The sequence below is a fragment of the Vidua macroura genome, chromosome 6 (genome assembly GCF_024509145.1).
Source record: "Vidua macroura isolate BioBank_ID:100142 chromosome 6, ASM2450914v1, whole genome shotgun sequence".
NCBI classification, from domain to species: Eukaryota; Metazoa; Chordata; class Aves; order Passeriformes; family Viduidae; genus Vidua; species Vidua macroura.
Window position 1 is genome coordinate 17,729,040 of NC_071576.1, and position 17,368 is coordinate 17,746,407.

The window sequence follows — 17,368 nt, forward strand, 5'->3', positions numbered from 1 at the left end:
AGGGAAGCGAGAGGGAATTATTATCCCCAGCAGATGTGATATTCCACAGTTTGAATTTAGTGGCACTTTGTATCCAATCTGTATAAATTAAAACAGTTGTTCCAGAAAGAAGACAGCAAAATACGCCAGTGAAAAAAAGGAAAATCACATTCTTTTCTAGCTTTTGTTAAGGTGTATCTAGAATAATTATTCTAGTTCTAAGTTCTAGTAAGACATCAGTATAATTATTCTGGTTTTATACAAATGTAATGAGAGGAAAACATCTTGCCTTTATGAAGATAATGTTATGATAACATCTAAATTCCAGGGTTTTACAATAAAGTTTCAATCTCTGTACCTGGTCATATCAGTCTGTGTTTGAGCTTCCACACGCTGCTTGCGGTGAGTTTTCTTCTTCCTTTGAGCAGGAGTGTAAAACCTGTACTGTGACAGGAAAGGTTTAGCATCTGATATTAAGGTGCGTGGAGTAAAAGGTTTTCGGCTCCTAGTGAAGTACTCAGAGTGCCTCTCTAGAAGATCCCCGCCGCTGGCTCTGGGGTGGTTTCCGTGGCACCTCTGGCATTTCACACTCACAAAACTCTCGATGGAGTGACTGCGTGGAAGTGCAGAGCATTTATCTGGTGGCCTTGACACGCAGACACTGGAGTGTGAGTAAAGTGCCGCACGTATCCCGCATGTATCCCAAGAACATTTCCTGGTGCATTTTACTGGACTGGAGTGAACCAAGCAATTCTTGCCGTAAGGAGATGATGCCCTTGGTAGGTACTGTGCCTGGCCAGCAGAGGGTGAGAGATTGTCTTCTGCTTCCAAGAGACTCTAGGAAAAAATAAAACAACATTTGATTGCTTTGCAAGTTACCTGCTTTGCTTATGATGGTACTCCCAGCTATTACTGGGAGCTACCCAGTGGGTAACTGGGAGTTACCAACTTGAAGGTATTTTCTAAGTAAAAACTTTCAATTTTTTGTAAAATCAAACTGGTTTCACAGCAGCCTCAGTGCTAACAGATTTTAAAACCTAGTCACTGGAAATAAGAGAGTAATAAGGAAATGGTTTATTTCAGTAGCAAAACATTGGTGCTCTATTACAGAATATTGATGGCTACATCAAACCAAGAGTTTAATCAATACATTTTTGGAAGTCAAGAAATCATTCCACTGAGGCAAATTATTTTATCTGGATATGCTCTGTTCATACCACTTAGGCAAGCTAAGGCAGACATTATCCATAATTATCCCATGCTTAAAAATTCAAGATTATTCCGGAATTGTATTATGACAAGTGGCAAAGACAAATAAGACAGAAACACAACTAAATTCAAGTGATATTTTAAGGTGGGGTTTTTGGTTGGTTTGGTCGGTTTTTTTGTGTGCTTTCTACATTAAAAAGAACAATTAAATAGAAATTTTATTTCAGTCATAGAGTTTTGAAAAATTTGCAGTATCAAAGCATAAATACCTGGACAGGGTATGAACACTTGTAATTTTGCTTTGCAATGTGTTTGAAACACCTTACGAAAACAGCTGTTTTATGTTCTTTTCCTACCTAGGATACAGTCACCCACGGAATATTCTGTCAATCAGTGAAAATTATGTATGACATTTTATAGTCTCCATGGGCAGACATACTGCAGAACTGGAAGATTAAACCAGAAGCCCATCAGCAAACAAAATTTTGTATAAACCAGTTTATTGCATCCACACATGTAACTATTTATGAAATTCAACAACTGTATGATGCAGAAAAGATGACTCCCACTGTGTTACTCTTAACTATCTAGCACACAACTCCCAGAGATAGGGCTTACAGTGCAACAGTGAGGGAGACAAGCTGAGGATAGCTTTTTTCTGGAAAATTTCACTGCTGTACCATGCAATCCACCAGGCAAAAAACCAGCTGAATTATAACATCTGAGAAAACCCAATTCAAAACCAACAGCTAACTTTCTAAAATTACTATCATACTTTCCCAACACTAGGGCAGTTTATATAGGTCCACACATCAGCAATGTAGTGTTGTAAGATTTTTAAGAGAATGTATACAAGTAGAGGTGTTTCCTAAGAAGAAAATTAAATTTCTAAGGCCATTTGAGGTTTATAACAAACTTGAAGTTTAGTTCAGCTAGGCTAACACAGAAATTAATTTGTCCATATACCTCCACCACCTGAACAAAAAACAGGAAGATGATTTCCATATGTGTTTCATTCATCTCTATTATACTTCTAGCAACCAAGTAAGAACTATGAAGCAGGAGTATGACATTACTGAAATTACTGAAGGAACACGTGCCCTATGGGACGCCTGAGAGAGAGTGGATGCAGTATGATATAACCTATACATGTCCTGTGACAGGCATTTATTTATAACCTACAACCATAATGCCAGTTGAGAAGATTCACAGATTCACCAAGTAGCCTATCCTGCTCTCACAATTAAGCTATGTGGAAACTACTTTGAGAGAGTAAGACTGAAACACAGATCCAGTGCATTTCCAATGGGGTTTCATTGCCTGAGCACAATATAAACCTTGAGAAAATCCTCAAGAACACTTAAATTTTTGAAAATAATCAGCTGATGAAGATGTGGATTGAAGGCTGGATGTGTGACTTTCCCCACCAGGAAGTGACAATGGAATGAATGCCAACAAAAGTCACAAAAACAACTGCAAAATAAAGTACCTGTGGGGATTCTGCAAGATAATCAATACTTGTCCTGAGACTCCTGAAGTCTCCTACTGGGGTAGGCATGGAGAGAAAAAAACCCAATGGCCAAAGCTGGAAATCTTTATACATTTATTGAAAATTCATGACATTCTAACCTACAAATAGATAGTGTAAGATAGTAATATATTACTAGTAAACCAGTAAGATATAGTATAGTATATTAACCTATATAATTGGTAGTATAGCTTGTAAATATACACAGATTTTCTGTTCTAACATTCAACCCTAAAAAAGATGTTTTTAAATATTCTTAGCAATAGATTCTTACTGAAAATGCTCTATTTTCTCATAACACTGCCACTGTTATTGCTAAGAATCTACGCTAGTTCATTTTTTTTCCTTTCAAACAAAATATTTTAAATTAAAGCTCAATTATGATGAATATACATTTTGTAGCATGCAGTAAATGCTATTTACAGGAATATTAAAAATGCAGGTATTTCATAATGAAAATTAAGTCACAGATCACACTGCCATCATACCATATATTTCCTTCAAAACCATTTTCCCTCACATCAGTAAGATCCATCTAAACTATTCCAGTATCCCAAAATATCCAGAGTTGCAGGTGCCTAATGCAAAGAAGTTTTCTTTTGCTTAGCTGAGGCAAAATAAACTCTTCTTGATGGTGTCTCATGTGAGTGAACTGTATTTTACTACTACAGCATAATTAAATGCTGAACTGATAACATGCAGCTACAATGCCAAACAAATGCCTGTGTTAGCAAGCAGAATAATGAGGCTTACCAGTGTGATTGTTTGCATATAAAGTAGTTGCAGTGGTAGCTCAGCACTATAGAAAACAGATAAGACTGGAAAGTTTCAGCATCCACCTACACAGACAAAAGCTAATTCCATACCCTTCAGAGTATACTATAAACAGCTTAGTTCTTGTAAATGCTTTACTCTCAGTGACTAAAGCAGTTCATTGAACTGCAATATAAATGGTATTCTAGAAGCATTTGTGAGCATTTGAGGACTGGTTCCCTGCATTATGCAAAATAATTATTAAGAAAAGATATGAAGTTATATTAGGCAATTATTTATCTACACCTCATGAAAATGACATGTTCTGTTCCTCAGAAGCAGTTGAGTTGATACAAAACAAGACAAAAGCACAAGGTTGACAAGGAAATATCCTGAATTTAAGCACTCCTTATATATGAGGAAGCTTAAGACAGTTATCTTCTTCTCCTTCTCAAATATTTCATAAGTAGAACAGACCAAGTAGCTCACTCGTGACTAGAGAGAATTGCAACCCAAAACTGCATCTGTGTCAGCTGTGAGATGTACTCATTCAAATACTGAGAATAGAATGTCTTTCAAAGCCCTTATCCTGAGGCAAACTTTACTACTCCAACAGGGAGAAGTACACTCCAAGTAGACAAAGAAACAATATCATGAACAAGGAACTATGTAACTTCAAAAGATTTTGTGTCAGAGAATGCTGTTTGCAATTTGTCTCTTTTGAACTTTCAGAAAATTATCCTATGTTGCAAATAAACTGCAAGCAAGCATGTTCACTTTCTGCTCTGCTTTCTATAAAAAACTTGAGATGTTTAAGTAGGAAACAACTTAAATAACTAATGTTTTTTATAGACAAAAACATGCCTACAAATAGCACACTTATTAAAATATATTTAGTCCTAGTCTTCAAACAAAATTAAAAAAAATCCATTATAGTATCTGAGCTTTAACTATTAGAACTATCAAGAATTATAACTAATGTAATTTGGAGTAAAAAATCTTGACTTATATCTTGCTTATCAATATGTTTCTATTCTGTTAATTCAACTAAGTATAATCTGTTTTGAAAGACACAAATCCACTCAATGATGCATTTCAGCAACTCCTTTTAAAAGTTTCATAAAGGATGTATTTATGCTTCAATTTTATTAGTCACAAAACTGGGGTAAACTGAACAGTACTTTGCAGCAAGCATGTAGAGAAAGGACCTCTGAATTTTCATGGACTCTGTGGAAGACAAAATTCAGTAAAAGGAGGTCAAAGCATACTGCTGTCAACTGATGGGCAAAAGTAGTAATAGAGAGGAAGAATACAGATTTCTCTATAAGTTACATTTAATTTCTATATGAATTTTAGTTTCCCAGCTCAAAAGCCACTGAAGTATCAGCTGCCTTACAAAAACCAAACTTTGAAAAGAAAGGTTGCTAAATACTTTTTCATAAAAGGTCCAAGGCAGCTCTTACTGGCGTCACTGAAATTACAGTAAGATTAGTTTAATCTTGAAATTAACTTGTTCTTGTATGAAAAGGTCTTCCAAGAGAATAGGTCATCTACCGTTATAAAATGAGATCAAAGAGATGCTTTATGAACTGCACTGTCAGGACACAGAAGCTGCAAATTTGCAGTAAATGAGTGTATGATTCTTTTTATTTGAGAAAGCCATTTAAATATTGCACTAAGTCAGCTGAGCACATGCTCTCTGCTGTCTGGATAGAGCAAAACTCTCCTATAGGAAGTGACAAGCTGCCTTTAGAGAAAATTCATACAAATACGTGAACAAATTGGACTTTCTATAAACATATCCCGTTTGTATCTTGGTATCACTATTTTTCAAATCTATGGTCCTGGTACACTCTTTCATTTTCTGCATGTGTGTAGGTGTCAATTCTTTAATGTAGTAGTTCCTACTTTTATCAAATACTGTGATGTTATTTAGAAGGGGTATTACTTAGTGTGCATTAATTCAAACAACCAGTACAAGAGGTGATTGTCACTATGAAGCCTGAAAGGAAATCTGAATATTCCCAATGAAAACAACTTTCTTTGATGCTCAGAAGGTTCTTCTGCTTTGTTTAATCACTGACATCTCTCATTATGACAGAATCAATTTAAGCACAATAGATGTTCACACTGCTGGTACTATAAGAGTGTAATAAATCTTTAAATATGAAGCATTTCAGTGGGCATTTCACACAGCCACATGTATGTTGCATACAAAATTAACAAGAGACTAGAACCAGTTAATGGTGTTTCCCAATCTATATTTCATATCCACAAGCAGATGGCCACAACTTTCATTCTTCATTAAAAAAAAAAATCTCAAAAAACAGGCTGAAAGGTCGAGGCAATGGTACACTTCAAATGGTTAAAAGAGAAAATGAAAATTTAACCTCCTACGAAGCAGCCTTCCTTCAACTCACTTTTGGCATGGATTAAGTTATTTTTAAAAATTCATTAGCAGCCAAAAATGCCTATTAATAGGATCACTTGAACACGAGAAATGAAATACCAAGTCTTGCTCAAATCAGAGCTTTTACTCATGGCCAGCTCAATTCAGGTAGAATTTTAGAAAATCTTATTTTGAAAAACAAAGGAAAACAGCTGCACTTTGTTATAGTGCATCCTTTCATTTTAAAGCTGGGAGTTCATGCAGTAATTAGAGACACATGTTACTTGGTTTTGCAATGAAACAATTTAAGGAACTTTGCTTGCCCCAAGTTTGCAAAAGAAAACATGGAAGGACAAAAATGGTATTAATAAAAAATTAAATCTAGATTTTAAATATCACATTTCCTCCCTTTTCTTATTCATGCCTGTGCTTTCATCCATAACTAGAAGCCATGTATTGAATTTCAAAGCATTATTTCTCTGCACTGCAGTAAGGTCACACTCAGGCTGCCTGCTACAAAAATCAGTCACACAGAAAGAAACTGACAGTGTTTGCTGTACTACTTGGAAATGTCCTCTAGCTTTACAGATATTTAAACAATGTATGAAGCTTATGCTGTTAGAATCACAGAGTTAAATCATTATTCTGTTTCAAACTGCAACCGCTCATTTACAGTGATGAACAAGAATGTAATTTATTGGGCTATTTACGTATTTATTTATTAGTTAGAAATACACACCACATATATTGATGAAATGTCAGCCAAACTAAGTGAGTCTATGCATATAAGCAGAACATATACATACAGATGGTATATTTTAGTCTAAGCATTATTTCTCCTTTCAAGAAATGCAACTGAATGATTTAGTATACTGTTAGATAAAAATGTATTATCAACTAGGACTTTTCATTAAGAAAAAAATGGAAGATTCCTGATTCTTCTGCTTGGAAGGGTGGAGGTAACAGAGCTCTGCCTTAGGAAATGGTACAAAGCTCTGGAGTTACAGAGGACAGGAATTTCAGCTGAGGTGAAAGCAAGAGAATTCAAGGGTAATTAGAGCTTGTATTTACTGCAAGCACTCTTCATCCAGATACCTGACATCTCTGTCAGAAGGTCAAGACATGCATTCAGTGCTGGGCACATGCCAGGAAGACCCTTGTCTACGTTCTGCTGCTTGAAAGATGCCAGCCCCCACTGCTGCACAGCAGTGATCATCCCGATGGGAGGGGAGTATGTGATAGCATCTACTGCTTAGTATCTACTAAACAGAATTAAAATACATACCTTTCTAAAAGAGGATGGTAGCAGCCTTCCACTGTCTCTTGGACAGGATGGAGCTTCACAGACTCTTGTTTTCTCTCCACATTTGGCTATCTTCTTTTTCAGTTTCTCTCTTCTTTGCTGGTCAGCAACTTAGGGAAGAGACAAAGTTGGTCAGAGCCAAACTGAAATATTCTTTGTTTCCCTAAGTGATTTGAAAACATTGTAGTGGTTTCCAATTGCTCAGTAAAGTCAGACTATTGAGATACATTCCACTTCCAACACATAGCAGTTATAAAATTTATGTCTACTCTTAGAAAAAAAAAATAATAGAGTATACTTGTAGATGAAGCTGTGCCTTAACTTTCCTGAAATTTTCTTACCTCACAACAAACACCAGCATACAGGACTTCCATGATCAGTATTGCTAACAGAGCATTTTGCTCAAGAAGTTACACGCTTTCTATCAGTTTTTTACAGCTAGAACTCCTTTGACTGTACCCTCATCCAGTATTTCACAAAAACTCCTGTGTTTATTGTTAGCAAATCTGACATGTAAAAAAATCCATGCTTACAACATGGAATTTCCTAAATACAAAAATCCAGGGCAGAACAAGCAAATTTTTGTCAAGAACACAACAAAAATGAAAGCCAGCTCTGAGAGGGCTACTTGTCAGGTTAGAGTGGGGGATTTTTATCAGTCCACACTGGTCTGCAGTCCAAGACCTCATCTGCAGTGCAAAGAGTTGAGTCAGGTATCTATGTCACCAGATAAAGTAGCCCAAAAGACAGGAAAATTTTCTGTTTATGAGTTTGCCATCAGTCACCTAAATCTTACATAATACAATCCAAAATTTTTGCATGTTGTGAGGAGCCAGGTTTCACAGATGAAACACAAAATTATTTAGGCTAGAAAAAACCTCCAAGAGCAAGTCCAGCCTCTGAGCAATCACCAGCTCACCAACTGAATCATAGCACGGAGTGCCACATCGAGTTGTTTCTTAAACACTTCCAGAGGTGGTGACTCCATCACCTTCCTGGGCAGGCCATTCCTATGCTTGACAACCCTTTCCATGAAGAAATTCTTCCTGATGTCCAACTGAAATCTCCCCTAGCACGGCTTAAGACTGTGTCCCCTTGTCCTGGCGCTGGTTGCCTGGCAGAAGAGGCTGACCATCACCTGGCTACAGCCTCCTTTCAGGCAGTTGCAGAATGTGACAAGGTTTCCCCTGAGCCTCCTTTTCTCTAGGCTAAACACCCCCAGTTCCCTCAGACACTCATCCCAGGACTTGTGCTCTTGACCCCTCACCAGCCTTGTTGCCCTTGTCTGTATACACCCCAGCACCTCGATGTCTTCCTCAAAGTAAGGGGCCCAGAACTGGACAAAACACTTGAAATTTGCGAAGTTGAAAAATCAAAATTGGGCTGATGAAAAAGTAATTTCATTCCCAAATAGGGAAAAAATAAGCAAACATGCTTTTGAAGTCTGTATACCAAATGAAAATTTTCTCATTCACTTAACACATATCCAAGTATATGAATCATTTGTTTGATAGTGAGACACAAAGGCCTTTGAGGATTTCTTCTCTGGTTTCATATTATATTTATATCATACTCTGGGAGACCTCAATCTGCACATGCACTACTATATTTAATGCATGGAAATGTAAAAAACTTCAGGGATTGGTGTGGTACATTCTTCTACACAGCTGAGACCTATAGCAATCTGAGGACATTAATCAACCTTTAAAATACATTCATCTGTGTACCCTACATACAGATTAATCTCTAGGAAATACTTAAGTAAGTGTATTCAGTGCATTTAAACATTTTAGTCCCCTTTTAAGTTGGGATTTAATCTTTCAGATGTGAAATCTTTGTTCTCATTGCTCAGGAAAATCCTTCTTTCTCTTTCTTTTAATTCTGACAATTGATATGTAAAATATAGAGTAATTTCTTTTATGGCTGCTGATTTATCAATCATACACTATTATCGAGTACTTTATGAGACTGCTTAAATTAATGGGAAAAATCAGCTGAAGTTAACAAATGCTACATTATACAACTCTGAATTAAAAATAAACACTGTAACAGAATGATAAAATATACTGTACCATTAAATAATTAAAATGGAATGTTTTTCTTTCTATACTGAGTTATTGTGTCTGTTCTAAATAACTGTTATTTCTAATTGTGTTTGTCTTAAAAGTTACAAAGAAGCACTCAAAAATTAGCTACAGTTTAGACATTTCATATGTTTGAGATAAAGAATTACTTATTCTGGGCCAATACAGCATGTCTGTGTGTGCACATGCATGGAGGCTATAAAAACTCACATCTTGCCTACTGCTCAGGTAAAATGATGATGGCTGATTGAACAAGTATCTAGAGAAACAATGGGTGAATGAGAACCCTACAAAGCAAAAATGTAATACACACAGAAGTATGGGTAAGGGCGAGTAGATGTCTGAAACAACAAATTCCTTACACTCAGGTGCTTAGGTGAAAAGTGAGTTTGCCTAAGACAATACAAGTTTTAACATTTTACTGCATGTTCCCCCTGCACACCATGGCTTAACAGGAGTGTCTGGGCAAAGTGCAAAGCAGTGTGAATATCACTGCAAAACAGAATTCCCATGTTGCCCTTATTCTGCTCTTTACAGGAGAAACTCTGAAATTTGACATACATGAATGCCTTTACTACTGGTATTCAAAGCTGTTAAAAAAACCTTCTCCAGGACCACTGTGTGCTGTGACTCTTCACCCAAAGCATGGCTTATGTTCAAGAATAAAGAATGAAAGAACAGTAAGGATTCCAGCTAAGGCTATCTCAAGATATCGAATGAGCCACTGGGACTATCATCACCTGCATGTGAAATGTGTAGTCCCTGCCTCCCACCTGTCATACAGTGAGCTTAGCTCAGCTAATCCATCAAGTGTGCTCCAAAGCCATAAAGTCACTCATGTGTACTGAAAGGTAGCATAGACATGTAAACCAGAATGTCAGAAAACTCCACTATTATACACACCTTATTGCCAAATCAGGAATTTTCAGGCTAGATCTATGGTAGAAGCTAGGAATTTTGAAACCAGAAAAGTAAGAAATAGAGAAAATCTTCTAAAAAGAGTTAATGCAGATGCAAACAGCTGGAGGTAAGTTAGGATAGTTCTCAGGCAGTCAGCAAGTAACACAGACAAATGCAAAAACAGACATGGTGCCCTACCTCTCCTTAGTTCACATGTAATTTACCCATGCAAGGATTGGAGAATCCAGTCTTATGCTTTGACTTCAGCCAGATAGAAAACTTGCTGGGAACTTTAAGGCACTAATTGCAGTATTACAACTGAGAGGAGCTGAAGATACTTAAGGCTGTCATATATAACCACTTGTGTTGCAGTGCGAATATATTAATCACAGAAAGAAAGAGACCAGCATTCAAGAGACATCCAATTTCAGGAGAGAGATTTAGCTTTAAATTGAAAACACTGCTGTTTAAGGCATCTTCTGCTTCAAATCCATTACAGATATAAAGCTTTAGCTTTCAATGAGGACCATAAATTTGAAAGAAGTGCCCTTGACATACTGTCATAGACTAGTGGGAAATAAACATAAACTGCATTTGTTAACAGATAATTAAAACAGTTTCACTGCAAGTAGCTTTTATTTGAACACTGGCTCCAGGAACATGTCACATATGTAGAGTTAAATATGGGAGAAGTATATAATAGTAAATATCTTGTGACAAATAAATGAAAAAAAAGAAAAACACTGGGTTACTTTTCATCTTTTTAAGAGAAAAACAAAATGTGTGGCAATAAAATAATACAGCCTGTAAATCCAAATAATGAGTCCCTTTAAAAGTCTTATTAGAGCTTTAGAGGTTAATTGTATCTCGTTAACTACTGTGCTCAAAACCCCACAGATTCATAGTATAGTAAGAGAAAATGTACTAGAATATAAACTTATTAATCATTCTGTAAATCAGATAAATTCAGTCTGTGAACCTAGATTCCATACCTTATTGCATCCACTCCATGAATCCATTCTCTTAATTTTGTTGTCAGTGAAAAGCATAAGACTGAATTTCAGATGTTAAACTGTACCACTCCTCATAAAGAGATACCTATAAGACACTGATCAATCTGTCACTTTTGCTTAGGCAAATACTCTTCCCAGAGTACACCACACTTTAAAGCAGAGATCACATCATTCTATCTCCCTTTTAGAATACTCCCTCTATAGGCTGAATTATTTTTTCTCTAAGTCTAGACTGCAGCAGCATTTCATCACATGCTTAAAGTTGTAGAACAAATGTCATAAATCTGGAAGCAACAAACTAATCATATATATCACAGTCCTAGTCAGTTTGAAAGCTCTGCACTTAGAAGGACAGTATGATCTGGAATGCCAGTGGTTGTCCTTTGCTCTGAATTTCCAATTGCTAAATTTATCATGTCACATCACAAAACAGTTCACAGTTAACCTTCAAGTTATTTCATTTTTGATGTAAATAATTGATGGCAACAATGAAATACAAAGTTAGATTTGAGTTCAGCTTACAAAACAATGTATCTTAAAGGAATTATCCAACACTCCGAATTTCTCTACTGTGTTTTTTATATAAGCTATTTTTGCAGTAACACACTTGGAGTTATTATTTCCCTTTTGAATTCTTTTTTAGGTAAATCATACAAACAACATCTTGGCTGAACTTGAAGTGCCTAGTGACCTTAACTAAACTGTCCAGTGTTATCAGTCGGTGATATTACTTCTGCAAGCAAGCTCTTCCTTCTCTAAGAATTTTTACTATCAGTTTCCTAGCTCTACGTGAATTTCCAGTACACCATAACTTAAGCACCTGGAGTGAGATCTCATCAAATGAAAACTGAATTTTGCCTTTAGCTATGAAGTTCAGGTCCCTTATAAATCTAAATCTAAATTCCTTAACATAGAAATTTTAATTTTCATAACTCATGATTTTGCAGTCCTTCTTTACATCTACTGTCAGTAGCACTGTTCATCAAACAAGGGAGGAATCATCATAAAAAGGGTGACAAAGTATTTATTAAGGGCTTGATAGTAAAGCCTTGCTTGTACCAAATACAAAGTAACAGCTATAAGAAGGTATGTACTTCAGAAATCTGATACTACTTGGCAAAGCTACTAATGGTGGAATCTGGTCATTGCTAAGACTTGGAAATAAAGTGAGATATGAATCCTTCAAAGGCATTTCAGAAGAGGCTAGAAGGACTGGATTATCCCAAATCTATCCACCTCTGATGCTCATATGGGCTCCTCATCCAGCAGACACCTCCTATATACTTCTGTCAGCCTTATGAAGAACACAGCAGCCTGCCAACAGTGACTGCACACAACCTCTGGAATGCTGCACCAGCCCTGAAGGAAACATCTAAGCCTGCCCAGGTAAACCTCCATTTGAGCACCCTAGAGAGAGGTCCATTGGGCTTCTAGTGATTTTTTTTTCAAGGTACCACTGAGGCAGCCCCCAAGGACAATTTAGACACACTGTACTGAGATAACGCTGGAAAGAAGTGAAATGTATCATTTTATTCTTGTTCTCTGGTATGCTATGGCTATTCTGTAATCCTGAGTAATGGTGGACAATTGCATAAAAACAACAGTCTTCCCCACCAGCAGACAGATGGTAAAGCTGGGTAAATTAGATTAAAAATCAGGGACATATTTTCAGTAATAATGATGAATAACTACTGAAACAGCTACAGAAGGAAATAGTGTTTTCTCTATTTCTTGACCTTTACAAGTCAAGACTGCAGGCTTTTCTTGTTTATGTGCTTTATTTACCACATTCAGTATGGCTGTTAAGTTCTATATTAGAACAACTGGATGGAACATTCGGTTTGCTTAACTCATTATGTCAGACTAGATGATCTAAAGTCTTTTCACAAGTACAAGCTGTGAAAAATGCATTTTTGATGTACATATCTGAAATTAATTACCTCTCATAAAAAACCTCAGCACTTCTTATTATAGAAGAAACTTTACAGTAAATAACTTCTGGGGAAAAAAAAAATAAAATCACTACAGTTAAAAGTACAGATTCATAAAGATTTTTTTACCTGTAAGTTTTCCTGCTCACCAAATTTCAGACTTGATAAATATATTACAACACTTTTCCAAAGACATAACACAGGCATCAGAATTACCTGAGTGTTTGAATTTAAAGAGCTTAATTTGGTTGCTTATAATTTTCATTTTCAGAAACACATAATTAAGGACAAGATTTAACAGAAAAGAAAAGATAGAGTGATTTTGTGAAAGCTTCCTGTAAAATGGCAGCAACAACAAAACATGTAAAACAGCTTTTCATAGATCTCTGCTTTTTCATAATGTAAAGTGTAGATAGATATATATCAGATATAATCTGATAGATATAGGTCAGATATATGTGTTCATGGGAAAATTGAGATTTAAATACCGAAATACATAACAAGATGTATTTCTTGATATTTTTGCTTGAACTTAACCTCTTTAAAGGGTGGAAAACCAATGTTACTATCAGTCTGAACTGTTACCTCTCCTCATCTCTCACTGCCCTCCCTCCAAGAATTCAAGTTCCACCAGGATAAAATAGATCTGTGGTGGGTAACTTCTCAGAATATTTCTTTTCCTTCTTCTCCCCCTGCCCGGTATCAAAGAGACCTGCATTCCTAAGCACACTAACCACTGAGTTCAAGCTGTACTATCAATATGCCTTATGGAAAAACCTCTAAACATATGGGTTGAAAAGTTAGTACTGTTAGAAACCAGGCATGTGTAGCAGCAGCTGTCTTACTTGGCATAGCCTTTGTCAAGTTTTCTGGCACAAGTTTCACAACCGCAGGCTTCTAATGGCCACTGGTATCAATCAACATGCTTGGACTAATTCTGAACATAGAAGTTTCACATTTCAAGAAGTTTCACATTCTAACAACTATTTTAAATCAGTAAGCCTGATCTAACACACAGGAACATGCTCACTGCTAGCCCAGGGGCATGGCACCTTGCCTGCTTTGCTGCCAGCTAAGATACCAGGAAAAGAACAGTGGAAACTAAATCCACTTTAAGGACAGAACACATTCAGTTGGCCAGGGAGAATGCCAGCTACGGTATCATGTTTAATTCTTAAACACTAATGACTGATTCATGGCAACAACCCCAAAGGGAAATACTCACCTGCTACTCTAGCAGTACATGAAGCACATTTTCAGGAGGTATTTTTTAACACTATCTGCAGGAATTCTGTTTTGTAACTCTATGCTGTTAATAAATCCTATAATTTTAAACTAAATTTACCCCCTTGCACAAATCTCGAAATAGAGGGGTAACAGAAACTTTATTTGGAATGCAATAACTAGTAAGACAAAGAACACAAAGAGAAAAAAGTAATAATATGCTTCAGTTGAAGCGATGACATGCTACTGAGAGAACTGCTCACGGAGAACTACTGTGAGAATAAAGAGGTGCAGACCCCTCATCCTCAGTAACACTAGAGATGCCGCTGATATTCAACTATATTGAAGTTAAAATTGTGCCTGGATAAATCACGTGTCTCATCTTGAGCAAGAAAGAAGAAATTGTTTTGAAAGTATTCTAAAACCCCTTTTCCATTACTTTTCTTCCTCAGCATATTTGCAACATTCTTACTGTCTGAGCTACTGGCTGTCATCTCCACGTAATCTGTTTCACAAAATGACAGAGAAAGAAAAATTACTCTCCAGTGGTTTACCAGAGACTCTAGAAATGGTACCTTGCACTGAGCTTAACACCTGAACATGTCACACTTGGTTGCATGGTTATTACAGTACAGAAATCTGCATTTCTTGATGAACAGAATTGCACAGAACTGCAGGAAAAGAATGCGACCTCTCTAACTTCAGGTACGAAATAAAATTGAAATAATTTTTAATTTCGTTATAAAAACCTAGAATTTATAAGGATAGTGCAGAAACGAAACAAGGTATGTCTGGGTAGTCTTAACTTTAAATACTGAGAAGTCAGTGAGACCAAAAATGATGAATTTGAAAGCAGGTGTTTCCCATGGAATTACCTCTTTGATAACTGTAAAACTTTCAGCCTAAATGGCAGAGTTTTTTATCGGTTTGTAAAGGAATCTCGGTCAGATGGAACAGCATATAAAGTAATGCAGGTCAGAAAAAAGATATCAGTTACATGCACACATTGAGCAGTTTTTCAAAGGCTTTTGTTAAGAAAGGTCCAGGATTTTGTCTATGCATTTGTACCATATACTTAAGATTACCCTATCTCTTGCAGTTGAGACACTTTTGCCATTGACAAATGAACTGCCCTGCTAAGCACAGCTAATTACTGACAGCCCAGATCCATCTCTCCAGCATTCCCTTTGATGCAGATCCAATGCATCTACAAGTACCTGAAGAAGGATGTGAAAGCTGAATAAACAAGCAGACACATGAATGCTCAGTTAAGGGTTATATGCTATCATTACTCTTCACTGGCTCTTTTGCTAAGTCAGTTTTACAGAAGCATTTGCAGAATCAACATATAACAAATAACAATACATATACATAACGAATACTTACATTTGATGCTGGTCAACCTACTTTTGGGTAATGAAGAGTCTACAGCTGCTGAAAATAAGAAAAACACCAAATGTGAGTGATTCAATATTTACTTAGTATATGTGATAACTACAAAAATGTAGTAATAAACCAACACAGAACAAAGATTAATTTAATTCTTTATTTTAAAACATGCTAGTTACTGTAGACCTAAAGTATTAATATGGTAACAGGATTTGAGATAAAGCTCTCTGGGTAAAACACATATTTAAAGGAAGAATCATCACCTAAATGAAGACTCCTTTCAAAAGGTTCCTGTACATTTTGTTCTGATAGCACTTACCTGCACACCTGAGGATACTGAGTATGTCACGAGACATAACATTGTGAGTATTGTATTTGTGAGTATGGACTCTGTCAGTAACATGATTTTCTCATTTGCAAACACACAGGGCAATTTTCACAGTCCTTAGAACTTGCTGTTACTATTCATTGCAAGATGAACAAAAGATCATTACGTTTTTGAAATAAAAATAATAAAAGAAAGACATTGTGATCTGAGTTTAAGTAGAAATGTTCTGCCTTCATTCCTAAAATAATTTCTGTATGTTTGCTGTTATGACTATCACTATGACTTTTAGATCAGCCTATTATTTCATAATTCATTATTTCATCAAAAGAAGAATGAAGCCAATACAGCACAAAGTGCTCTAAAATTAAGGTAGGATCTTTGGTAACATTTAAGGAAAATGTTTTCATACAAAACTTCCTACCTCAATAATACAAAAGTATTATTAAGTAGCAGCCACATCTCCTTGCTGACACATATTTGGGTAAGAAAAAGGAAGAATAGTAAATTTCCTACAATCCAGTTCATTCCTTCTTGGTATGAGCCTATTCTGAGAGATTGAGCTAAATTTAGAGAGAGACAGTTTGTTCATACATGCACATTTTTACCTTTAGCTGCAAGAATTCTGTTATAATGAACCATCATGTGATCTCTGATCAGGTATTGGTTCGTTAGATTTCGAGAGGAGCCAATGCAGAAAGCTGTAGGATTAAAATACATTTGAACATTTGAAATACATCAGAAAGGCAAGCAAAAAAATACCAGAATTTTAAAATTTTTAAAATTCAAAGTCACAAACTTTAAAACACCATTTGTTTAACCTCTTTGCTCAAAGGCAGTATTTTTTTTACCAGTTACTATCACATGAAATCATCCTTTCTTTCAATCCTTTCCACAATGAGCCACTAATTCAATAAATAGCTGCACAAGTGGCTGAAATTGTACTATGAAAATGTTAACATGGAAACTTCCTGTTCTTCACTCTATGCTCTTTTGAAAAAAAAGGTATTTGAGGTGTCAGTATGGCACAGAATCACACACTTGCCCGTGTAAACTACTGGCTCTAAAGGAACATGTTTAACCTCAGGGATTCTTTATGTGGTAAACATATGTATATATGTATATTACAGCTAATAGAGATGGGAGATCTTTATATATTTGTTCATCTTGCTACCAATTTGTAGCCAGCAGCACAGTCAAGGCAAAACTTACTCCTTGAAAGTATTTTCAGTAATGCATACTAAATATAAGTACTATTAAATATCTCCAAATAAGCTCGATGCAGTAGTTTTAATAAAAGCATTTTAAGCATAAAATGAATGAATTCACATAAAAGGAACC

The 17,368-nt window shown here is 36.0% G+C and overlaps 1 protein-coding gene across 1 annotated transcript in view; it reads right to left on the bottom strand.

The window, feature by feature from the left end:
• Window positions 1–17,368, bottom strand: part of SPATA7 (spermatogenesis associated 7) — a 33,554-nt gene that overhangs the window by 6,897 nt on the left and 9,289 nt on the right. The window contains exons 3-6 of the mRNA XM_053981128.1: window positions 16,636–16,728; window positions 15,700–15,747; window positions 7,144–7,271; window positions 338–816 (exon numbers count right to left, since the gene is read on the bottom strand). Coding sequence (XP_053837103.1) covers window positions 338–816; window positions 7,144–7,271; window positions 15,700–15,747; window positions 16,636–16,728 — 748 coding nt within the window. The remainder of the gene's footprint in view (window positions 1–337; window positions 817–7,143; window positions 7,272–15,699; window positions 15,748–16,635; window positions 16,729–17,368) is intronic.